The sequence below is a fragment of the Aquarana catesbeiana genome, linkage group LG05 (genome assembly GCF_042186555.1).
Source record: "Aquarana catesbeiana isolate 2022-GZ linkage group LG05, ASM4218655v1, whole genome shotgun sequence".
Lineage (NCBI taxonomy): Eukaryota > Metazoa > Chordata > Amphibia > Anura > Ranidae > Aquarana > Aquarana catesbeiana.
This window is the reverse complement of record NC_133328.1, coordinates 67,116,015-67,142,665: the sequence shown is the minus strand read 5'-3', so window position 1 is coordinate 67,142,665 and position 26,651 is coordinate 67,116,015. Positions and strand designations below refer to the sequence as shown.

Below are 26,651 nucleotides of genomic sequence, written 5' to 3'. Positions count from 1 at the left end.
TCATAGTTCTATATGCTATCCGCTCAACAGCATTATTCAGTAAAGTAGTGTACAAAGGAAAGGGGGGCTCAGTAACCCATAGTGACCAATGAACAAAATTCATGGCAACCAATCAGATTTTAGTGTTCTGCAGTTCATTTCAGTTGGGTGAATTGGTTTCTATGGGTTACCCCACCTTGTACATCTTCCCTTGCACTGCTTTGTTAAATAAGCTTGCATACCCCATAATTAACAGTGATTAACTCTAGAAGAAGAGAGAAAGTAGTTAACATGAGATAACATCATTTAGTCGAAGCAAACTCCTGTATACATTTAGCATCCACAGTGACAACACCATTTGTTTGCAATAGTGCTGTGTATTCACATTGAACATCCTTTCATATAAAAGACATAATGTTGCTAATAGTATTAAAGGTTACGTCATGCTCTGAGAAAAGTGCATTGCTAAAAAAAAGTAACAAAAAGTCCATAGATTAGCACTCATCTGAGTAGAATGTGTGGCATCTGAAAGCAGCTCACATCATAAAGGTCTCTTCCACATGTTTCCCCCTACAAAAACTTAAACGTAAGCATTACAAGATACAAGATTCAGGGTAGAAAGCAATTTTTCCATGTTAAAGAACACCAGTCATACCACAATTCAGGAATAATTCACATCAATAGCTAATGCCAGTATCTAGTTTTCGTTTTTGGATTCATAGTTCAAGAAAAGTATTGTCTCATCTCAGCTTTTACAACTTTATGAGCTGCTTACCAGTCCGTATTAGCCAAGAGTTGTAGGTTCAGATAGACAATTTTACAATTTTATATAGATACTCCTCTATGCTGTGAGAAGTTCACAGTGTGCACCTGTAGTCATCTATTTTACAATAACAGCTGTATTACTTTCTGGTGACCAGAGTCTCCAGGCCCTTTCCACCCCAGCTTGGCTGTCAGTAGCCCAATCTTTTATTTAATTGAATAGCTGTGGTTTCATTTACAGCAGTCTGCATGCTAATGAAGTCCACCTAGGAATGCCTAGCCATCATGATAGACACCCATATTTCTGCTGGCTTTTATCACATCACGCCATACTGTAGGTTACAAAGGTTGAGTGATGATGTTAATGAGTCTAAAATATGCTATATAATAAATTGGCACAATGTGTTAAACGTCCTTTTTGAGGTTTAATGGGGGGAAATTGGGAAACCAGTAAGGTTATCATTTTCATTTACTAAAGTTTAGCTTTAACCTTCAACATTATCTCCATAAATCGATTAACCTCATGTTATTAAAACTCTTCTCATAAGTGGAATTCCGCATTGAATCACTAACATCATAAGACCACTGCTGGTGAGGCTAGTGGTCCACCCACAGCTAGGGTTACCGAAATAGTGATTTTATATAAAGTAGTTTAACACTAAAAGTGACATATGACTAAAACACCCATTTCACGTGAACTGTTCCATCTCACCTTCTAGACTCTGCTACTAGTAACACTAAAATACAGCAAATGTATAAAGAAAAAACAGCATAAGCTAAACATCGTGTCACATCTACTTAATCCCACTGCCCCAGTTTCTAGATATTCAAGAAATCTATCACGCCCTTTGCATCACAGTTTTCTAAAGGCCAAACCCACCCACAGCTGACCTAGAGCTTTTGTGTAAGTTACAGCATGTTGAATCAATTGTTGGAATCTTATCTTTTACTGACTTTATTGGTGGGATTTACCAGCAATAGTCTGTTTTCAGCTTACTAAAGGACATAACGAAGGTGTCACATTGGACTCCCCATTTATTTAGGAATTTTTGCTTTGGCTTTGCAATAGCATACACAGGTATGTGAAACTAGGAATTCTCATGAAGATATCTAACTTCTGCAGACACTTAGCCTCGGTTCACACCAGAGGCGGCACGACTTGCAGGTCGCCTCACCGAGGCGACCTGCACACGACTGCCCGGGCGACTTGCAAAACGACTTCTGTATAGAAGTCTATGCAAGTCGCCCCAAGTCGCCCCCAAAGTTGTACAGGAACCTTTTTCTAAGTCAGAGCGACTTGCGTCGCCCCGATTAGAACGGTTCCATTGTACTGAACGGGACGCTACTTGTCAGGCGACCTAGGTCGCCTGACAAGTCGTCCTAGTGTGAACCGAACCTTAGGAGCATAAAATGTCACCATGTAACTCAACTTCCCAGCAAATATACAAAACTGGAATATGAGTTTTGGAAGATGTTGGCCTTTATAGCCTCTTAATGCATGGGTATTTTGATAATAAACTATATTTATTAGAGTTTTAATGAAAGACAGGGTTTTAAAATGTAGATCTGTGGGCTAGAACAGGCTGGCTGAGGTGGTGGTGACGGTTTTCACTCTCAGTACTTCGAAACATTCAGAAATAATTCTAATCTGAATTCTTGCAAACACCCAACAGAACATCAGAATATGGCACTCCTAAAAGTCCATGACAGAAAACACCCAACCAGAATGTTGGGTTTCAATTGATGTGGGGAAGGATTTGTTCTTTTACAGCTGGATCTGACCATTAGATCTCACCTAACCCCAATATAGCTGCGATGGGCTAAATGTAGGATTTTAGCTGAAGCACTATAGTCATAGCCTGAATTAAGCTCTCTGTAAATTTATGTGAAAGATCCAATAAAGGGTGCAGATACAGTAATAAAGTGTTATTTGTCCACAAGTGGGCTTTACAAAATATATATGCGCTCACTTCATATGGTGACATCAGATACTCAGCTGAAAAGCAAAGCAGATGCTATTAAAGCTTTATCATGTGTTAAGTTATGGGGGAGAGAGTATCCTCTCTCTTTAGATTTCTTAATAAAGGTAAAATCCAGTGGTAGACCATAATGCATTTTCCAGATAATCATTGCCACCTAAAAACCCCAGCAGGTACCCACTCAATTGTGTGGAAAATATTTATTGGCCACTTCTGCTAACTGTGCAGAGATCATCTGCATGTCACATGGGTACACCTGCCCACCATTTAGCATCTCATGCATAAAGAGCTTGACAAAAGAACAAAAGAACAATTTGCATTTCCCTCCATGCATCAAATCAAGCTGTCACCTGTTACTAGAGCTGAGTATATAAGTGAGTCACTGATTGGCTACTAGGAGTAAAAAGAAACACCATCTTAAACCAGACACTTCACATGTGAGGCCAAGGTATTTGAGCAGGTTTGCGGTGAACATTTGACCAGTGGTCTTGCAAAGGATCTTTGACCCATTTAATGGGCCCAGGGCAATTAGAATGCTTTCCTTGGTCTACACAATGTAGAATGACTTCTTTGCTGTTCTCACACAGTGGTTTAAAGGCTCTTGCTACTAATAAACAGACAACAGAGCCATTTCCATGGTTACAGAAAGTTGGAAAACAACTGAGCCTCTTAGAGTCTAGTGAGGTCCCCGGAGATTGTGGCCTCTAGAGAAGCTGCTACCTATTGCTCTCCCCCAGCATTTGGCATTCAGCCACCAATATCTGGATAGAAACTCAGTTATAACCTTTATATATTGGAGCTGCACACATAAAACATGACCGGTGAGCGCTGATGTGTCTTATTTTGATACAGGCCATTGAACCAACAAAAAATGCCAAGTTATATAAAGTGCAGGTTAGTATGAAATGTTAGGTGATGGGGAAGCTTCTTTGGATGTAGGGTCTATTGGTTTCTTGCATATGTGACCAGGTGTAAGCTAACATAGGCACTTAAGCTAATAGCATTGTCTAAATGTCATAAAACTACATATAATACATATTTCTATAGGTTTGCAGCCAATGGCCCTTTAGCTGTACAAGAACACTCAATAAACAAGGACGTGGGCTGCTAGAACAGTTCATGAACAAAAGGCTTCAATAGGCTGTTCTGGTGCAACGGTGATTGTTATACACTACAGAGCAAATAGTATTTAACATATAGTTGGGTTTGCAACATATATGGTTAAATCCACTCCAAACTGATATTTAAATAGTGGGTGAATACTGGTGAGCTAAATCACATATTAGCTCCCTATATATCTCAATGACTATAACACTGAGATCTTCCCCCTCATAGTCCTACACTCATCTAACCGAAAGCCTGTTAAGGGGAAGTGAGACATCCAAAAACATGTTGTGGTATGGAGGAGAAGCTTGGAACCCAGAAGGCAATGACTATTTACAGTGCAAAAAAATAACAGAGACAGCAACCAATCAGAAATCAGATTATAGCATTTCTGCCATCAGACTGATAATTGCAGATGTTTGATTGGCTGTTATGGGTTACTGCACCTCATTGCTGTGCAGACTATCTGAAGGCTGAACATATCAAAGCATCAGTGCTAAGAATTATCTCTGCTGCCCAACTGTCTTCAATCATAAGGGACTATTGACTGTATTGCTCTGGGTGTGAAATAAGTACTGTCTGTGTTATTCATAGCTAACAATCAGATCTGTTTGGTTTTGAAAATGACACGGGCAATTGGTTTATACATGTAACACAGACATTTCTACAGAACAAGCCCTTGAGAGGTATAGTAAGGTAGAACACCAGGGAAGAGAGAGGGAGACAGGGACTCAAAAAGCAGATGATGGTCACACACATTCACTGACCAGTGTGTTCCTCGCACAATATAGTAACAGCATAGATGAATGTAAACAAAAGCGCTTCTTTGTCCTGTGTAACAGTATTGCTTACAAAGATAATCCCCTTTAAATTACAAACTACTGATCAGTATTTACATTTCAGAGGACCAAACCACAATTTTAGGCATAAGACCCAGCAATGCTCACCTCTGTCCTACAGAAGTTTATAAAAACATGTCAAAAAGAATAAAATGTATTAATCGACAGTAAAATTAGTCACACTAAATGCATCCTTGAACAGACTGCCTGACCTAAGTTACTAGAAGTGTAGATTTGTACTGTAGGAATTCATTGTAAAAAGGGTCAATCAAAGCAAAATTGATATAACAGAGCTGGGTGGACACTGCCAAATTGCGTTATCTGTCTGTTGCCGTATCTTTGAAATTTGGATGGTGAGCTCTCTGTGCCAGCAGTGCCCAGATACTGCCTACGCTACAATGGAATCTTACTACATGTACTGGAGGCAGGGCATGGGCTAACATAGAAACACAAAGATTTTGTCATCAGAGAACTGCTGAGAGATTAAAAAAGGCAGCAAGTGATTCAATTCTAAAGCATCCACCAGAAACTGAAATATTTGTTTTGGGCAGACTGGTCCTCTAAATGCCAGTCATACATTTAGGCCGTGCTATAGCATTATCGATATATCTTTAAATTCAGAAGAAAAAAGTATTATATTCTATTTTTAAATTAAAGTCTATGTAAAGAAAAACTTTTTGTTTTAGGTTTTGGATAGAGTAGAGTAGGGTTAAATTCTCTATCGGGTTAATTTTGACTGTCTCTGTCCCACTGGGGAGATGTTCCTGCATGACTTTTCCGGGAGAAGCAATGAGAGGAAATCAAAGTGAAGCAAATTCCCAGCTAATTGTCCCCCTAATAATTGTCCTCATTGAATGATTTACCCTCACCCCTTGCTGTTGTGACAATGTTCCAATGGAATACAAGGATCTTTCCGACAGGGATACTAACAGCAAAAAAAAACTTGAGAGGATCTAACCCTTCCTAACTGTATCCAAAAGAAAAAGTTTTATCCTTACATACACTAATATGTAGTTTAAGTGCTATTTATGATTCATTTATGAAGTTGACAAAGTGAGACTTCAGGATTGTACACATAGATGGCATTAAGCGTCAGCAATGAGCAGGTCCCAATTTTAAATAGGCCAAATGTTGGTTTGCAGGTCTGTTAAGGTGTGGTGTTTGGTGGCAAGTAAAGGCAAAACAGTAAAAGGCAATGTTTTTGCCACCACCAAGAGTTTGCATGCTAAGTAACACAGTTAATTACTGCTTGAGTGGCCAGGTCTGAACAAATGCCAAAAGTAAGGTTAATAATGCCCCTTATTCATCACGAGTTGTGTCTATCTTTGTTAGATTTTTTTTTGAGCTTGCTAATGTCAAATGTCAATAAAAGGCAATGTTTGCAAGCTTCTAAAAAGTGCAGTGTGGCTCCTGGACTGGGCTTAGAGCCTTCCGAATTAAACAGTGATTTGTCCACCCTTTGTAAGGCTATGGCATACAGCCATCATAGTGGGAGGAGATCTAGGTGCTGAGGGATGTAGCGGATGGAAGGAGTAAGACTAGACTTAAAAATTGAAGAATTTTCCCCATATTTTAAAAAAACATATTCTGATTGGTTTTTGGATACTCACCAAAAGATGGACTCAGCAATAAACACACCCAATTTTTTATAACTTCCCTTGTCATTTACACTAAAGGCCATCTATGTGTACAAGCTCTTAAAGGTTTTTAGAAATCAGTTCCAAATTGCAATTTTTCTCAACTGTTAATGATAAGTAACAATGTTTGCTTCGCTTGTAAAAATCAGCTGTCAAAAAGATGTTTACTGGTTCCTCTACAATGAAGAAAGCCCACACGCTATATTGCAGCCAGTTCCTTTTCATACATGTCTTTAAATCCTCCCCCACAGTCAAAATGTTTTGCGCTTCTCCAACAGAAAAGATACACAGCCAATTAGATGTGTTTGCTCTCTTTCCAAGCTCATGTTTAGAAGTGTTTCTGCATTCATAGAACACACATCAATTTTTCAACACCATCTTATTTTTCATTGTGGAACTGTCATCAACGTGGAGGTTTAATGATGTGGGATGAATTTGCTTCATTTCATGTTCATCCATCTGTCCAAAAACATGGTAACGAACAGGCATCCATATATTAAAACAGTTTTAAAACCGGTAAAAGAAAGCAACGATGGTCTCTCCAAGTATAGGATACGTTGGTGTGGATACATTCATGTTGTGTTACTAGCCTCCTGTGTTCATACTTGTGCAGAGTTCAACATTACATTCAACGGAACTGTGGCACGCAGTGTGCAAACTGGAAAACAATTACATGTTTATGGACATTGTTGGTCAAGGTCTCCTGGGATTTTCCTTCATGTGCTTCTCAGGAAAGGACTTTCACTAGTAATTTCACTTCTTCCTTTGCATTTCAGATATTTAGTGGTAATGGTGCAGAAGACAGATGACCTGGTTTTGGCAGTAGTAATGGCAATGTGGAAATGACGTAGATAGCTTGAACAAGTTTTGATAAGAAAGCAGAGAACATCAGACCTTCTGTTGCCTTGACCCTCAATGCTCACAGCAACACATAATCATTTACCAAGACAAGAGTTATACTCTCTCGACTCTGGCTGGGTCATATACATCTGTGGATTATAAACAGGAAAGTAAAAAATAATGTTACATTGCATCTAAAATGGCATACTGCTATCACAGACAATGCTCTAAAAGTGACAGAAAATCTCCAACATCAATACAGACAAATATATATTTTTTTTTCAATAGAGTAGGAGGCTAAAACCCCTGTTATATATATATATATTTTTAAACTGACAATTTTTATTAAGTTTCCATTTTTTCCAACATAAAAAAACACAAACTGAAAAAAAAAGGTCTTGCTATGTGATAAGTGGTATACATCAAGTGGGCTATTCATACACATTGTCACCTGTATCTGGACATGGTTGAAGCATATATAACTGGTGAGGAACAAAATAAAAAAAAGAAAAAGGAAAACAATGAATATCCATGGATACTCAATGAGGTATGAGTCAATGACTCTATGCTACCACTTATTTCAAACTTGCTCCGATGTACATCTGTGGCAAAAAGGAGTAGGAGAAAAAAGAGTAAAGAGGTTATATAGAGCCTAGAGGGCTAAGAAGGGTGGGAATAAGGAGAAAAGAGGGGGTTAGAGGGAGATAAGAGGTAAGAGAGAAGAGAACACCCATCCGGCCCTGAGCCTCTGCGCTGTCTGGGGGAATCAACCTTAAATTCAGCTGGGCTTGGGGGCTTCCAGCATATCCCACAGTTCTCATACTCGGTTGTGTTTGTCAAGAGTATTGTTTAGGGAGGCTGTCAAATATTCCATCCGTTTGACGTCAAAAACCCCTGTTATATTTTATACTTCTGTGTGTGTATCCCAATTACAGATTTTCCCTCACTTAAATTCTGTCTGGTAAAACTATTGTTAATAGGACAGAAGTGAGAGAAAATCTCTTTAGCGGAGCCCCAGATAATAGTAAAAATGAAATAGGTGTTCTAATAATTCTTTTCCACTCTGTCTAAAATCAACTTCAATAAAAGTAGATGCTTTCCAAAAAGTGCTACTGGGCTGAAAGCCTCCTGAATTAGGGACTGATTTGTCCACCCCTGTGTAAGGCTTCAGCATACGGCCATTGTAGTGGGAGGAAATGCATGAGCTGAGGGATGTATGAAACAGAAGGAACAAGCCTATCCTTGGGTCAGCCTACACATGGCTGAGGAGCCTTCTTTCTCATATTTGACAGTACTAGGGCTATTACTAAAATGTCAAAGATAGTATCAAGTCGAATGCTCCTTCTCCTGGGAATTTTTTCCCCTCCAAAATTCCCTATTGTTGTGACCCTAGTAAAAAGTTGTCTAACATATGAACATCTTATTTTACAATCTATTACATATAGATATTGCAAATATCAAATGGTAACTTTTCCATACACCAATTTTCTGACATGCTATACCTTGGAGGACCTCAAACATTGGCACCTCTTCTATCTCTATAATGTGATGACTGTTGTTCAACATTTCTCTTAATTCCATTCTTGTAGAAGAAATGTCCACTGGAAAAACTTTACTCTACAACTACATTCTTTTCACCATCAATAGCACATTTTCCTGGCTCCTGAAATTCTTTATTTAGGCCCGGTTCACACCTATATGAATTGGATGCGGCTTACACCTAATCCAATTCGCATGACATTTTAAAATACGTTCATTTGAATGAGGCTGGTTCACATATGTGCGTTGCATTCGTACTTCGCATTGCCGGAAAAAAGTGTGCGTTTCCTGGGCATTGCGGTGCGAATTGCAAGCACATTATCTTTTTCTTGGGAACACATCTGATTCGCAGATGCATTCCGTTGTGAACAAGATAAAATCTTGATGTAAACCTGACCTGATACTGATGCAATCCTGACCTGATCCTGATCAAAATCTGACGTGAAACGTTGGACAACTACTTTGTCAATTAGCTGTGAACCCAACCTTAAACATTCCAACTATTCCAGCTATCTTATAGCATTCCAAGTGTGTTGGTTGACAGGTTTAAAAGAAACCAACCCAAATCCTTGTTCTTATTACATGGGTGGTCTTCCTCAACTTCATTCCTATCATACTTTACCATTTTACCCTTTCCATCAACATTTGTACAAGATAATTCATTGGGGCGCTCTGTTCTAGGTATCTGAAAATGTACTGTTGCTAGAAGGTGCAAATCCTATCTGACCTTTAATATCAAATACATTGGCCTTATATTTTCTGCAGATGGTCTACCATCTATTAGTCCTGTTGGAAGGCGTCAAATGTTCCTTCATCCTTGATGTCCTGGGATTTTTTATTCTCAATATTCCTTTGTACAATCTATTACATACAGATAAAAATCAACTAATTTAAAATAAAGCTTTAACCACTTGTCGTCCGCGCTATAGCTGAATGACGGGCACAGCGCGGACCTGAATTTCCGGGAAGGCCGTCATATGATGTCCTCCCCTTTGCACGCTCCCTGCGCGCACTGTGATCATCGAGTCACTGAGACTCGGGTGATCACAGATCCGAGTAAGGGGCCGTTCCCGGCCCCTTACCACGTGATCAGCTGTCAGCCAATGACAACTGATCACATGATGTAAACAAAAGTTCGGTAATCTTTTTTTTTTTCTCCTCACGCTGACAGCGCAAGGAGAAAAAAAAGCCGATCACCGGCTTATGTGCAAGGGACATCGGTCCCGAAGAGGAAGAGGCAATCCTGCCTCATCTGTGCCCACCAGTACCCCCTGCCAGTGCCCACAGTGCCACCTATCAATGCCCACAAGTGCCACCTATCAATGCCCACCAGTGGTGCCAATCAGTGCCACCTATCAGTGCTGCCTATCAGTGTAACCAACCAGTGCCGATCAGTGCCCATTATTGCCACCCATCAGTGCCCATCACTGCCACCCATCAGTGCCTATCGCTGCCACCTATCGGTGCCCATCAGTGCCGCTTCATCAGCGTACATAAATGAAGGAGAAAAGTTACCTGTTTGCAAAATTTTATAACAAAATATAAAAAAATATAAAAAAATTTTTTAACATTTTTTTAACAAAAAATAAAAACCGCAGAGGTGATCAAATACCATCAAAAGATAGCTCTATTTGTGGGAAAAAAATGATAAAAATTTCATTAGGGTACAGTGTTGTATGACCGCGCAATTGTCATTCAAAGTGCATCAGTGCTGAAAGCTGAAAATTGGTCTGGACAGGAGGGGGGTTTAAGTGGTTAAAAGAGAAATTCTGACAAAATGTTTTGTTTGTTTTGGCTAGGGATATCAACTTTAAATTGCCTTCTGCCCCCCCCCCCCCACCCCCAGGGTTTCTTTCCACTTCCTATCCTGGTGAAAGGTAGTCACCATGCCAGGAAGTAAGGGAAGATCTACAGTATATCACAGGGACACAGTCAATATTACTACACACTTTATTTAACAGCATGGGGAACAGTTAGAACATTTTTAATGCTTTCTATTTGTTGGAAGATTTCTTCTTACTTCTTGTAAAGTTGAGAGATTGTTACTGGGACAGGCAGTGAGAGGAAATCCCCTACAAAAGGCACACAGCCAGCAGTGAAAGCTAACAAAGTTCTAACCCTTCTTCACTCTATCCTAAACTAAAAAAGTTTTGGCTGAGGTTTAACTGTATGCAGGCTAACATGGGCTGAGATATACTAAATTTAGATAAGGTTATTTGATACATAGAAAAAAGATGAGGTTTTAAGATATGTAGAATAAAAATAAATGTAACCTCCTTAATGTAACCTCCATAGATTGAACAGCTAGCCAATATATCACATATCACCCACTAATAAAAATATTCCTAAATCTGACTTTACTGTAAAGTCACCAGTAGGGCAGTCTTTCAATGTTTTCAAGGCCACACAGAACTGAATTTTAAAAAAGGTTCAGTGCAGGGTAGCCTAATGCTGTGATAATGAATCCCTATCATGCATGGATGGGAATTGCATCAATATTGGTCACCCAATGTCCAAAAGAAGAACATGCAGTAGCAAAGAAGCATCTGAGAAAAAGGCAGTGATGGCGATGAAGAGGGCTTGGCTATCATCACTGGAGAATGAAAAACTATAAGTTTGCAATAATGTGCAAGTATACTATACTGTGCATACCTGCACATTATAGTAAGTGCTCCAGTCACTATCCCTTCCCATTCCTCAATTATTCTTTTAGTGTCATGTTACCTTAACAGATTATGCAAAAATGAAGAGCAGACCACTACCTGAGGAATTCAGCTGTAGGAGAGACACCGTCATTAACCACCATGTTTGATTTTAAAGGCTTTTATAGATGTGGCAGGTGTCTTACCTTGCAAGAACACTCTGACTGCACCTAGGAAACGCACACATTTTAAATCAAATCAGATCCACAAAGAATACCCCGTAAAAAGTTTTATTACATGCAATACCTGGCATGTTACCTACATGCTGGAATGCAAGTGTGGGTTTTAATATGTGGGACGCACTTCCTGGACTTTGGCTATACGCGTTGGAGAACACATCGCCAATAAACACAATCGTTTCCCGAAACATGGAGTATCGAACCATTTTCTTCTAGCTCATGGCCATGACCCCTCTTCTCTGTCTTTTTACGCTATTGATCACATGGACAGGCATTTGAGGGGCTCAGACATGACAAAAAATATTTCTCAGAATGAATCCAGGTGGATTTTTGAGTTGCTTTATCACCAACTATTAGATCCCTGCCCTATTTTTCTTTTTTTTTTTTCTTGGCCTTTCCCCCCCTCTTTTTGGTTTTCTCGGTCTTTTCGGATTTTTTTTCAGAAGAAGGAAATTCATTAATTTTTATTTTATTGTATTTATCCCAGACTATCAAATCTTGGACAGGTACCACTTATGGTCAGCAGGGGGCCACCTAGTGGGCTGTAGCACATGAGTGAATATTTCACATCTTTGACGGCTCTCATGCCAACTATTAGGTCAATATGTATGGATTATCGGTATAGATGTCCACCACTAGGAGTCGCCACATTTGTATAACAGTCGAATTATGCATTTTCCATATTGGGGGTTTCTGCAATATCTTATTAACACATTTTTTAATTTGTAATTGTTTTACTGTACCTTCTTAATTGCATTTTATCAATCGTACTTTTTAATTTTAATTATATTCCATACTGCCTAAAATGCATCTGTAGTTAGATTGTGAGCAGTCCCAAGTTAATAGCAGGTAAAGTAACGCTATTGGCTACGTTATAACACTTGATTTACGTTGAGGGTATTTATGCCCTCAACCAAAATGGCGGAATTGTAATTTCCTGAAGACGGCCAATCTGATAAGCCGCATTGCATCAAGGTTGAGTCGCGTCATCGTGACACTCTTCCTCCCATATGTCCAAACCCGGAAATCGAGCCTCCACCGTGATAGTGGCTGTATGAACCGACTAGGCAGATTTCACGGATGACTTTTTTACCTGCTGTTCACTCCGGGTGCCAGGATATCAGGCACTCATACATGTGAGTTGAATACCTTCTTTTAATTTTTTGGAATAAAAGTTATTTTTAAATGGTACTGCGCAATGAGGCTTTTTCTATTGTATCCGTCTATATGAGGAACATTCACCATAGCCAACCACCGGTCCAGAGGATATTCACAGGGGTCGCCCCACATATGCATTTGACTAGCGATAGTTGGTCCAATCCCAAGGGTGAGTGCACATCTACTAGGGGGGCACCCTATTTAAGCACATAAGGAGCACGGAACTACTCATCTATAATTCAAGTCACAGGACTGTATATGAGATCTCCAATACTGTTCCACAAGCACAAGCACTTTTTCACTGGGGACTGTTTTATTGATTGTTTTCAGTGTTTTACATATATTTATTTTATTGTATGTAGCATTTTATTGCATGTAGCATTTATCGCGGTATATTTTTTATCATTTATCAATTGTTCACATCAATTTCACACTGCAGCTGCTCTAATCATGTGTTAAATTTCTTATCCATGATATTAATACATACATGAGGTTATTTATATTTATTTACTTTGATCACCAATCATTTGGCGCTTTGGTCCACATATATATTTTTTCACCGTCATTATCGATTTGTGCCAGGGGTTGGAGACACAAAGTAATGGCAGCAAGTCTTGCCTTATGATTCTCTGTGAGCAATAAGAAGCCTGTTTGTGAGTCAACCCACTGGTGTCTCTGCCAAATCATTTGCTTGTATGGTAGAATGTAAGCAAGATTTGAACACATTCTTCTATATATACATTAGTCAATTAGTTAAAAAAAAAATTACAGTGATTTCGACAGTTTTCTTACCTGCACAAGATAAAGAATCCAATTTATCTTTGCCTTTTGGTGTTATGAGAAGGTTTTCATCTAGGGAGATCACTCGTTTATAAATGGAACCCATAGAGAATTTTCTGGTTCTTCTATCCTGTGTTCCATGCAACTGTTTTTCCTCATCTAATTCATCACCAGAATCTGTGCTTTTAATGCTTAGCCGCCTCATTCTGGAAACAGAATCGACTTCTTTCATGCGAGCAAGGCGGTCTATAGCAGTGCGAACTGGCGTAGATGCAAGTTTCCCCTGTAATGTTTCTATCATTTTGGATGTGTTCCTTAGCCTTTTCTCAGCACTACGCATAATATTTGTCTCATTCTGCTCTGAAACTGATGGACATGCCAAAGCTAGTTCCTGATCTTGATGTATGTTCTTTAATTTTTCAACAGCTTTCTCATTGTCTATAGGCAAACGAAGGACACTCTTGAAAATCCTTACTGCCTCGTTTGTTGAAAATGAAATGTCACTCACTTTAGGACTTTCACTGTTCTGTGGCTGTGCTCCACTACCAAACATAAAATTTTCTGGGCTTTGAGCTTCAGAGCTTCCATTTGATACTAAAGAATCCTCTGTCACTTCGATTCCAAGAATCCTAGCAGCTCTTTCGTGAAGGGATTCATTCCCTGGAATGTCCAAAAAGTTGTGCTCCTCGAAAAAGTCTCCATTCTCACTTGTGCCACTAGAATGTTTACTCAGGTCAGGAACAGAACGCCCATGGTTTCTATCAGCTAGTGACAGCTTCCTTAACATATTATCACCAATTTGGCCAAATTTTGCTGAGCTAACTTTAACTACATCAAAAAATGTATGGTCAAAACAAGTTTTGTCTTCTTTGAAATGGTGGACTAAAGCATCTGGAACATGTTGCTTTATGGTGGGAGGAATTTTATTTGCATGACTTTGTTCTGAAAGTTCTTGTTCTGTTTTTGGATTCAAAGGTGCCTCTTTAGACCTCTTAATTTGAACTTGTTTTTGTTCTGGTGTGCATCCATCAGACAGCTTTCCTAGTTGATTGTTGGCCTCTTTCACTTGGGAAGATTTGCATATTTCAGTAGTCCTCTCGCAAATATCATATGTTAACTTTTCCGTACACCACTTTTCTGACTTACTTTGGAGGGCCTCAAACATTGGCACCTCTTCTACCTCTATAATGTGACGACTGTTGTTCAACATTTCTCTCCTTAATGCTGTTCTTGTGGAAGACATTTCCATTGGAATCACTTTACTTTGCTCACTAACAACATTCTTTTTACCATCACTAGCACAATTTTCTGGCTCCTGAAATTCTTTATTTAAACTTTCCAGTTCTCTTATAGCATCCCAAGGCCGTCGGTTGACAGGTTTTAAAAGAAACTGACCAAAAACCTCTTTCTTATTGCATGGGTGGTCTTCCTCAACCTCACTCTTATCACACTTTGCTGCTTTTACCTTCCCATCAACATTTACGCTAGGAAATTCACGAGACTGCTCTGTTTTGGGTATTTGTGTCAATAACAAGGATGTCCTTGAAAATGCACTGTTGCTGGAAGGTGCAAATCCTATCTGACCTTTAATACCAAATACATTTTGTCTCATACTTTCTGCAGAAGGCCTCCCATCTATTATCTGGGATTGTTCACTCTGTTTTGTCCCATTATAAATTTCTATGTCTGTTAACAATGTTTGAGTTTGCTGATCTTTGTACTGATCACCTGGCCACGAGCCAGATAATGTCAGCTCCCTGTGTTGCAACTCGCCAGATCTGAGGTCATTTGCTTGTTTGTTTTCCTCTGTTTTGAACTGGGCTTGTTTTAGTAGCTCTGTATTATTGTTCAGGTTTCCTGTAAGTGTTTGTAGCTCTAAGTCACTGGAAGATGCACTTAAAAGCCTTTGCTCAGGGAGACCCGCATTGCTGTGTTTTAGCATGTTCATCCTGTCTGTATTGTCCATTAAACGCTTGTTGTTCTTGCATATATCAGATGGGCTGGAATCAGATTTTACTGGAATTGAAACCAAGCAAAATATTGTTTCATTTAGTTTCCTCTTGGAACTTTTTTTGCTAAAAACAAAAGACTCAGGTTCAAACTTTTTGACTTTAGTCACAGTTTCACAAACACTGTCAGAATGGGTCTTTTTCAAAGACAGTTTGTGAGTAGGCTCACTGTCTTCTGGCAAGCTGCATGCTGTAGCTCCATCTCTATTTTCGGGTAGCGGGCAACACATTTGATCTGGAATGGAGATATGCAACCACTGCTTATGCTTAATACCTTCTCTTTTTACATGATGATGTCCCAAATTTTTGGGGTTGATAAAGGCACTATCTTGTTCTCGTTTGTGAAGGTTACTATCCTGATTCACATTTTCAACCCTACAAGGATCATTTGTGGAAGAGTATTTTTTACTGTGGTTGTGTTTCTCGGCCTCCTTGGCAATATGTTTAATTCGTGGGTCATCAAAAGGGATATATTGTATGGAGTGTTTACAATTTTCTGAGTGCCTGTGGCTGGCTGGTTTAGTGAAAGGACCGTTGTTTCCGAGAAAACAGATGTTTTTTTTGTCACTTGTGCTGGTTTTCTCAGCTGAAATATTTTGCCGTAAGCAGTCACTTGGTCTAGGCACTTTTTTAAAAGTTTTATTGGCTGGATGTAGTAGAGGTGGGGACTTGTATGATGGAGGAGGTATGTAATTAGGGGGTTCCATGCCTGAGTCATGAGAAGAGGAGTCCTGGGTGGAATCTAGAACTTTGGGAGATGAGTGTTCATCTTGTTGTTGACTATCTTTATTTTCACCAACGTCTACAGCTCCCCACGTCTGCTGGTGAACTTCATATGATGGTGGCTTTGAGGGTCGACTATATTTAGGTTTTAAAAAAGAACTCTTGCTACAGTCCTGATTTACAATGTAATTATCGTTATCTTGCTTTGTGTTTTCTTTGATGCAAGCGTTGTCACCTGAACTTGATGTTATAGCCATGTGGCTTGGACCTTCAGGAGAATTACCCTTTGAAATAAATTGTATTTTCTGCTTACTGGGACACACAAATGGACCACATTCTGGATTTGATGAGATTAAATCCTCTAACTTCTCACAACTGCCATCTGATGTCTGCTGTTCTACTGTTTTTACACCTACTGTTACTTTCTTTCTTGTTCTCTCCACATTTTCTATGACAGTGTTGTGACATTCCTTGGCATTTTTATCTACTACGTTACATCTCTTCTTTCCATCAATATTTATTGGCAAGGCTGGCTTGTCTGCTGCTCCGTTTTCTCCATGTCTACATAAAACACTGAAATCTTGGCCTCTCCTTCTCCAGTACTGAATGTCTCTATCTGTCCTTGCCCAACATGGCCGTTCAGCGTGAAATCTGTCCAACACCCTGCAATATAAGAAGGAATTCAGTATAAAAGATCTAATACATTTACATTTATTTACATCAATGATTTGCAAAGTAAAAATGTATGACAACTTAATCTCTATAGCCATAGTATTAGTAAAACTGCTGTAACAATTAAAAGCCCATGCAGATTCGACTCATTTTATCACAGCCTTAAAAATGAAAACAACAAATACACAATTAGAGGTAATGTGATATCTTATTCTCACAGTAGAAATTGTATTTGGGCCATCTGCCAATCAATAGTTTCCAGAGAAAAAAGAATGGGTTGCTTGCTACTTTAGGAGAAACAAAGGGGTTGATTTACTATAAGCAAATAGACTGTGCACTTTGCAAGTGCAGTTTCACTCATTTTTCTTAGCAAATGCAATGTGGTAAAGCTTCATTTTGTAAAAAATTCCCAATCAAGTGCAAGGAAAATAAAAAAAGCATTTTTGCTTGCACATGATTGGATGATGATGATATCAGCAGAGCTTCACCACATTTGCTAAACTCTGGGGAAGATGAGTGCAACTGCACTTGTAAAGTGCACAGTCTATGTGCCTTTAGTAAATCCACTCCAATAAGTACTGCACTTCTTCCCTGCGGCCCTTTCTCCCCTTCCATTATCTGGTAAATAGTTCAAAATAAAAATAGGAAAGAATATTTCATCTTTCTATCGCAGAAAGCAAGAATGCAGCCACTCTTAAAAATTCTAATCAGATGAAAACTGCAGCAAGGTGCAGAAATCAAGAAAAAATAAAATACTTTATTAAAAAGGTGATGCTTTTTGGAAGCAGTCAGTATATACATTTCAAAAGCTCATAGATTTAAGAGGCAATAGAAAATATTTAGCCATTATTATTGCTTCTTGAAAAAGAAAAAAAAATAGGCACCGGACAGTTTATGTCATAATGTGCTAGTATGCCAGGCACTTCCATCTTCACTCGGTGTTCGCAGGCTTCGGCAATATGAATGGCCTGATGACATCACTCTGCGTGGAAGTCACTGTTTACAGAATGGCTCTGAAAGAACAGAACAGGTATGCCGTTCCTTCAGAGCACATGCGCTGGTGACGTCCCCGGCTGCATCTAAAGTAAATGTCTGCTAAATGGTGCACATTTAGGTTTTTGCTGTACCTATAGGTAAACGTTATTATAGGTTTACTTATAGGTAAAAATCAAACAAGGGTGTTTACTCCCACTTTAAGGCTAGGCTCACACTATAGGCAGGTGCAGGGGCGTATCTTTCACGAGGCAAACAAGGCATTTGCCTTGGGCGGCAGTTTTCAGGGGAGCGGCGCCACCACATCCAGGCTACCTCTTCCTGCCACTTCACCCTGCTGCAATGACCCCCGCAAATCCGATGCCCTGCAGCTATCGGCTTCACTCCTCTGCCCTCCTGCCGACTTTGTGAGCGGCAGGGCATCCATAGAGGGATTAGTTTGTCCAAATAGATCCCCCTCTGCTCCTCCGACCCTCCCTTTAGCGCCCCCACCTCCATGATTGCCAAGCCCCACTTCCATGTAACTGCTGGCCGGCTCTCCCACTTCCCCCTCCCGCAGCTGCTAATGTGTTAGATGTGGATGGGCGGGGGGGGGGTTGCTCCATGCATCGGCTGGCCGGCTCTCCCACCTCCCCCTTAAGCCGACTGCAGCTTCTGGTGGTGTAGGAACTGTGGATGGATGGAGAGCAAGGAGGGCTGCTCTGTGCAGCGGCTGATCAGCTCTGCCACCCTCCTCCCGCCGGCTGTAGCCGCTGCTAGTGCGGGAGGTCTGGATGGATGGATGGATGGATGGAGAGTCAGGGGGGTTGGTAAACATGTGTTTACCAGCTCCTTTCCTGAAAGAATACAGACAGCGATCACAGTACTGATCACTTCTGTATTCATTAATCATTAACACATAGTAAACTGTGTTTACTATTTGACAGTTTGTGAATGAAATATATAAAAAACACTGTTTACTATATTTCATAAATGAATAGGAGTCTCTATACAGACTCCTATCTCATTCATCCACAGTGCCGCTCAGGATGCAGAGAAAGGGACAGTCCCTTTCTTTATCTCAAAAAAGAGACATTAGAGGTCTGCTTAGATCCCTTAAGTCTTTCAAAAGCCCCCCCCCCCCCCCCCCCCCAAAAAAAAAATTGTACCTGTACAACAAAAAATAAAGTTTAAGTAAAACAAGAAACATTGTAAGAGCCGTTGTTTGGTGTGATTGGATGGTGGTGGGTGTCAACAGACAGGAAGGGGTGGGACAAATTTAAATGGGGGGGGGGGCGTCCAATTTCAGTCTTGCCTAGGGCAGCATGAAACCAAAATACACCACTGGGCAGGTGAAGGACTTCGTGTTATCACAGGCTTCCCTGCACCCACGTAAAAAAACATGCACTGGAAACCATAGCACGTTTTACTGTGCTGTGAACCACATATCACCTTGGGGTTTCCCTGCGGCTGCAATTTTGGACAAGGTACAGGGACCTTCTCCCTGCGTTTTCTGTAGGTACAGCAGACTATTCAAATGAATGGGCTGCTATGCCCACACACAGTCACAGGGAAACTGCATAGGTGTGAACCTAGCCTTATGCTGATCAGATTTGCATATAAAATCAGAAAATGTTAAAAGGCAAAAGTTTTCCTTTAATTTTGTAATCTAGCTTACAGTACATAGAAACTAAACAAGATACAATATATCCTGAATGTATTTTGGGTTTGGTGTCCAGAAACGAGCTGATATGATTCCTTTTCTCATCTGAGCCACTAGCAAAATGACATTAGAGAAGAATTGAATTTGACACAAATAGGACAAGGATGTGAGCAGAATTCAACACCAAATATTCTTCTTAGGTTAAACGTGCACATACTTAATTCTTTGTGAACTGCTCTGTGCGATTATCTTCTGCAAGAAAGACCTGGATTTATTGGCTCCTACCAAAACCACATTCTACTTATGATTTAGGTAGAATCTATACAGCTCTGCAATAAAGAAGGCAAGGCCGGATTTCAACTTTAACATTAAAGTGGTTGTAAACCCTTACATATACATAGTGAAGTGACTGGTCTCAGGTAATACACAGAGATTAAACAAATCCTCCTACATAAGTTGTACCTGTTTATCTGCAGGATTCTCTTCTCTACACCCGTCTAAGTCCAGAATATATAATGCTTGTCTGAGCTGTCAGAAAATGGGGTGGAGAGCTGAAATTACACACTGCAGAGCTCAGTGAGGAGAGCTCTGAGAGCTGATTGGAGGGAAGGGACACCCCCCCCCCCTTCACACAGCACACAGAAAAAGAGCTGAGGCTGTCAATCACAGGGTGTGTGCTGGAGATTCCTCTCCTGTCCCCTTTTTTCTCTTGGTGTCAGGAGACTTGTTGGAAGTAAAGTGATTCATGCTGATAGGTGTGAATAGCAGGGGAAAGAAGCAGCAGACAGAAATTACACTTGGTGCTCTTAATTGAGACAAGTACACACTATAGAGCAGTGGTTCTCAACTCCTGTTCTCAGGACCCACTAACAGGCCAGATTTTAAGTATTACCTTGGGGAGATGCAGACTAATATACTGCAATCACTGAGCAGCAAATTATATAATCTGTAATGTATTTCAGTTATCTTGCAAACCTGGCCTGTTAGTGGGTCCTGAGGACAGGGGTTGAGAACCACTGCTATAGAGGGATGTGCTTTGTTCATATTTTATGTCTGAGGTTTACAACCACTTTAAGGCCTCTTTCACATGGGCCATCAGATGAGGTCCACCAGTTAGTTGTTCAGGCAGACCTGATTGAATGGTCCATGCATCCCAATGGACAGGCGGGTGCAAATGGACTTGTGTCCTTTAATACCCGTCTACCACCGGTCCACCAAAAACAAAAATGGATCTGTCCTCTTCCATTCAGACAGATTGGATTGGAGGGCAGTCAGGTTAAACGGACAGTGGAGTCCTTTTACTCCTGTCCACCTATAGAGCAGAGCGGGCTCTTTGAACTGATCCCCTGCTGATCGTAACAGAACCTCACACAGAATCCGCCCCGTGTAAAAGGGGCCTAAGGGCAGTACAACAGAAGGATTGGTAGGTGGATGGTGGAAGCACCATAAGTTTAGGTCGTTGTGGGAGGAACCAGGAACTATGGCAAGCTGATGTCATTATTTAAGGGACTAAGTGGTGGTCAACTTGAAAATTATAGAGGGTCACAAGTGTAGCCCCCAAAATATCCAGATGGCAGCACAACAGCAGTGCATTTTCACCTCCACGCCTAAAAATATTGGTCCTGCTACACTTTTGCACATATATACGTGATCCTGCACTTCTGGGTATTGGGCACGAGTGCGAGCCTCCAGCCGGCTGTAATTATATGCAGTCTGCCTACAGTGCCTTCAAAAAGTAAACGCTTCTGAAAGCAAACGCAGCTAAACACGGCTAAACGCGGCTTGTAAACACTGCTAAACACACGTTTTTAAATGTGGATTACTAGCTGTGATGTTCCAGTGTTCAGGAGAAGTTGAGAAACGTCCCGTGTACATGAAGCCTTATGCCTCGTACACACGAGTGGATTTTCTGTCGGAAAAAACTTGGATGGTTTTTCCGACGGAATTCTGCTCAAGCTTGCCTTGCATACACGCGGTCACACAAAAGTTCTCTGAACTTTCGACCGTCAAGAACGCGGTGACGTACAACACTATGACGAGGCAAGAAAATGAAGTTCAATGCTTCCGAGCATGCGTCGAAATGTTTCCGAGCATGCGTAGGAATTTTGCGCGTCGGAATTTGTACAGACAATCTCATTTTCGGATAGGAACTTTTTCAGACCGAAAAATTGAGAACCTGCTCTCAATTTTTTGCTGGCGGGAATTCCTCCAGCAAAAGTCCGATGGAGCATACACACGGTCGCAAATATATATATAAATTATCCCTGCGCTACCTTGGAAAACAATGGTGCACATGGACAGCTGCAAACACTGAATGGGATCAAACAAAGCCCATGGGTAGTGTAAAAAATAGAAATCAATAGTGCTGCGCTGGTCCAGTAAAGTGTAACTATATGATAGTGTGCGGTAAAAGCAAAATATAAGGAAAAAAATATTATATTAAATAAATATATAAAAAAATTGGAGAGGTGTGCGGGTAGTATGTCTGTCTGCACAGTATCCTGTGAAACAATCCAGCAATGTAAAAGGGTGAATATCTATCCTCTATCAGTGTAGCGTGTGCAGGGAACCAATAAATATAATCCTCTTGCACACCTAGTGCTAGTAAAACCTGTGCAAATAAACTTTAAAGTGCTATAGTGTCACTGTGCAACCCGTATCAATAAATTATAATCACAAAGCATGTGTAACAAATAATAAATATCACAGAAATAGCATATAAAAAATGGAAATAAAATATGTGGATAAAAAAGTGCAAATCCTACAGAGTGAATATATATGGACACAAAGTGAAAAACTATACAGAATGAATATTGTGCAGAAAACTGTGCAAAAAACGCATCAGTGCAACATAGGTGTATGGCCTCACTCTATATGGCCAATATAGAAAATGCCATTAGAAGTAGAGCTGCGTGAAGTCCAGAACAAATTATTTTGCAAGTACAATAGAGCATATGTGCCAGTGCAGACTCAAAGGAAATATTCAGTGATCCTTTTGAAATCCAAATGTGCAATAAAAACGGTGGGGTGCCGAAAGAGAGAGGGTGTTTTTCCTCTTCGTGCTTAAGCACACGCAGATAAGTAGTGGCCCCTTACCTTGCGGCAATGGGACAACCGCATAAAGTGTAAATGGAGGAGATGGTCTCTCTTTGGGGTCCCCGGGGCCGAAGCCGATGGTCCCTGCGCTTTAATCCCTCAGTACCAGCATCAACAATAGCAGAGTCAGCATATGGAGGAACAAAAAAGGGGATGCCAGATAGTGTAGTATTTTGAGCAAGATGATGCTTTTATTCAAGTCAACAGCATGTACTCACATGAAGCAGATGTACATCACATGTATATCCTACGAGCGGCGAGCTCGTCAAACCCGGTCTGTGTCAGTGCCTATCCCGTCCCTACGCGTGACGTCACCCAATCACGTGACTTCATCAGGGGATGACAGGGGAGGCACAATCATGTCTTTAAATAGTTTTAACATTGTAGTAAATGAGCGGCCATTTTCTTATGGCCCGATGTGATGTCATGGCGGCCATGTTTGGAGAGACCAGTCTCAATACACGTGCGCGGCCATTTTCTTGGTTAGAAGGCACGTTAATAGTGCCGAGGGCTGGGGTCTGTACTGGATCGGCGGCCATTTTTCTTGTGGCCAAGTGCAGTGTGCCGGCATCCATGTCTCAAGAGATTATCTCTGTGGCTGTAAACTGAGCATTGCTCGCACCATAGACGCCAGTGCCACGCTGCTAATGCTCTATAACCGCAAATAAAACTATGAGGAACAAGTTGACACAAAACAATGCTATGAATATAGCACCTTTAGGTGGCGGCTCAATAATGCTAATATTGTTTAAAATCGCACATATAATCGCAAATAAAGATGTAAAAATTTTATAAAAATAAAAAATGTAATGTAAACGGGGAAATGGGACTAGCGCACAGCGCTTTTTATTTATAGGGATATAGATTGGAAAATAAAAAAAGATATATGAGCTCTAATAATGTGTATAGGACGAGATAGGCTCTGACAGCTAAATCGCAATCCTTACATGCAGAAACCCTATCATATATTAATTCACATTAACTTTGGTATCTGTCCACTTATAGTCAATATATAACCTAAAAAACTTTAAAAAACTTAAAAAACTTATTTAAAACTTATTTTAAAGGCATCCATACACAGAGGTAGAAACAAGACACTAATGGTGCAATATATAAAAGAGGATACAGTTATGTAAATAAAAGAGAGATAAAAAAATATTCCGGGGAGATAGAAACATTCCTGGGGAGAGAGCTCATCTTATATAAAATACATATAAAGGAATATATATAAAAAACACTAAGAGGTCAAGGGAAGAGAGAGCAGGGGGGGTATAAAAACCAATAATTAAAAGTCACTGATAAAACAGTTAAGATCAAACTCGATATTCAAGCCTCTGGGTGAGAAGGTATCTAATGTGTATATCCATTTGGATTCTAACTGGCTAAGGGTCCTCACCTTGTGTCCGCCCCGCCAGTGTCTAACATATGGTTCTATTCCCCAGAATCTTAACTGGGTGGGGTCTTTGTTGTGGTGCACCAGAAAATGTTTTGACACACTGTGCTTGTCATATCCTTTAAGGATATTTTGCACGTGCTCTTTAATACGCACCCTGAGCACGTGCAAAATATCCTTAAAGGATATGACAAGCACAGTGTGTCAAAACATTTTCTGGTGCACCACAACAAAGACCCCACCCAGTTAAGATTCTGGGGAATAGAACCATATGTTAGACACTGGCGGGGCGGACACAAGGTGAGGACCCTTAGCCAGTTAGAATCCAAATGGATATACACATTAGATACCTTCTCACCCAGAGGCTTGAATATCGAGTTTGATCTTAACTGTTTTATCAGTGACTTTTAATTATTGGTTTTTATACCCCCCCTGCTCTCTCTTCCCCTTGACCTCTTAGTGTTTTTTATATATATTCCTTTATATGTATTTTATATAAGATGAGCTCTCTCCCCAGGAATGTTTCTATCTCCCCGGAATATTTTTTTATCTCTCTTTTATTTACATAACTGTATCCTCTTTTATATATTGCACCATTAGTGTCTTGTTTCTACCTCTGTGTATGGATGCCTTTAAAATAAGTTTTAAATAAGTTTTTTAAGTTTTTTAAAGTTTTTTAGGTTATATATTGACTATAAGTGGACATATACCAAAGTTAATGTGAATTAATATATGATAGGGTTTCTGCATGTAAGGATTGCGATTTAGCTGTCAGAGCCTATCTCGTCCTATACACATTATTAGAGCTCATATATCTTTTTTTATTTTCCAATCTATATCCCTATAAATAAAAAGCGCTGTGCGCTAGTCCCATTTCCCCGTTTACATTACATTTTTTATTTTTATAAAATTTTTACATCTTTATTTGCGATTATATGTGCGATTTTAAACAATATTAGCATTATTGAGCCGCCACCTAAAGGTGCTATATTCATAGCATTGTTTTGTGTCAACTTGTTCCTCATAGTTTTATTTGCGGTTATAGAGCATTAGCAGCGTGGCACTGGCGTCTATGGTGCGAGCAATGCTCAGTTTACAGCCACAGAGATAATCTCTTGAGACATGGATGCCGGCACACTGCACTTGGCCACAAGAAAAATGGCCGCCGATCCAGTACAGACCCCAGCCCTCGGCACTATTAACGTGCCTTCTAACCAAGAAAATGGCCGCGCACGTGTATTGAGACTGGTCTCTCCAAACATGGCCGCCATGACATCACATCGGGCCATAAGAAAATGGCCGCTCATTTACTACAATGTTAAAACTATTTAAAGACATGATTGTGCCTCCCCTGTCATCCCCTGATGAAGTCACGTGATTGGGTGACGTCACGCGTAGGGACGGGATAGGCACTGACACAGACCGGGTTTGACGAGCTCGCCGCTCGTAGGATATACATGTGATGTACATCTGCTTCATGTGAGTACATGCTGTTGACTTGAATAAAAGCATCATCTTGCTCAAAATACTACACTATCTGGCATCCCCTTTTTTGTTCCTCCATATGCTGACTCTGCTATTGTTGATGCTGGTACTGAGGGATTAAAGCGCAGGGACCATCGGCTTCGGCCCCGGGGACCCCAAAGAGAGACCATCTCCTCCATTTACACTTTATGCGGTTGTCCCATTGCCGCAAGGTAAGGGGCCACTACTTATCTGCGTGTGCTTAAGCACGAAGAGGAAAAACACCCTCTCTCTTTCGGCACCCCACCGTTTTTATTGCACATTTGGATTTCAAAAGGATCACTGAATATTTCCTTTGAGTCTGCACTGGCACATATGCTCTATTGTACTTGCAAAATAATTTGTTCTGGACTTCACGCAGCTCTACTTCTAATGGCATTTTCTATATTGGCCATATAGAGTGAGGCCATACACCTATGTTGCACTGATGCGTTTTTTGCACAGTTTTCTGCACAATATTCATTCTGTATAGTTTTTCACTTTGTGTCCATATATATTCACTCTGTAGGATTTGCACTTTTTTATCCACATATTTTATTTCCATTTTTTATATGCTATTTCTGTGATATTTATTATTTGTTACACATGCTTTGTGATTATAATTTATTGATACGGGTTGCACAGTGACACTATAGCACTTTAAAGTTTATTTGCACAGGTTTTACTAGCACTAGGTGTGCAAGAGGATTATATTTATTGGTTCCCTGCACACGCTACACTGATAGAGGATAGATATTCACCCTTTTACATTGCTGGATTGTTTCACAGGATACTGTGCAGACAGACATACTACCCGCACACCTCTCCAATTTTTTTATATATTTATTTAATATAATATTTTTTTCCTTATATTTTGCTTTTACCGCACACTATCATATAGTTACACTTTACTGGACCAGCGCAGCACTATTGATTTCTATTTTATACACACGGTCGCATTTTCCGACCAAAAGTTCTCATCAGTCTTTTGCTGGCCGAATTTCCGATCGTGTGTGCGGCATTAGAGGTGTAGTCAGCATGAACACAATCCATACTGCAGCTGCCAAGGTAATCCTAAAGTAAAGCATTTTTAATTCACATTCCATGTAAATCTATAGACTA

At 40.2% G+C, this 26,651-nt stretch overlaps 1 protein-coding gene across 1 annotated transcript in view; it reads right to left on the bottom strand.

Annotated features, from left to right (window-relative positions):
• Positions 1-802: 802 nt before the first annotated feature.
• The window catches only part of JCAD (junctional cadherin 5 associated), a 189,400-nt gene continuing 163,551 nt past the window's right edge, over positions 803-26,651 (bottom strand). The window contains exons 3-5 of the mRNA XM_073629847.1: positions 13,511-16,893; positions 2,138-7,289; positions 803-1,867 (exon numbers count right to left, since the gene is read on the bottom strand). Coding sequence (XP_073485948.1) covers positions 7,255-7,289; positions 13,511-16,893 — 3,418 coding nt within the window. The 3' untranslated portion in view covers positions 803-1,867; positions 2,138-7,254. The remainder of the gene's footprint in view (positions 1,868-2,137; positions 7,290-13,510; positions 16,894-26,651) is intronic.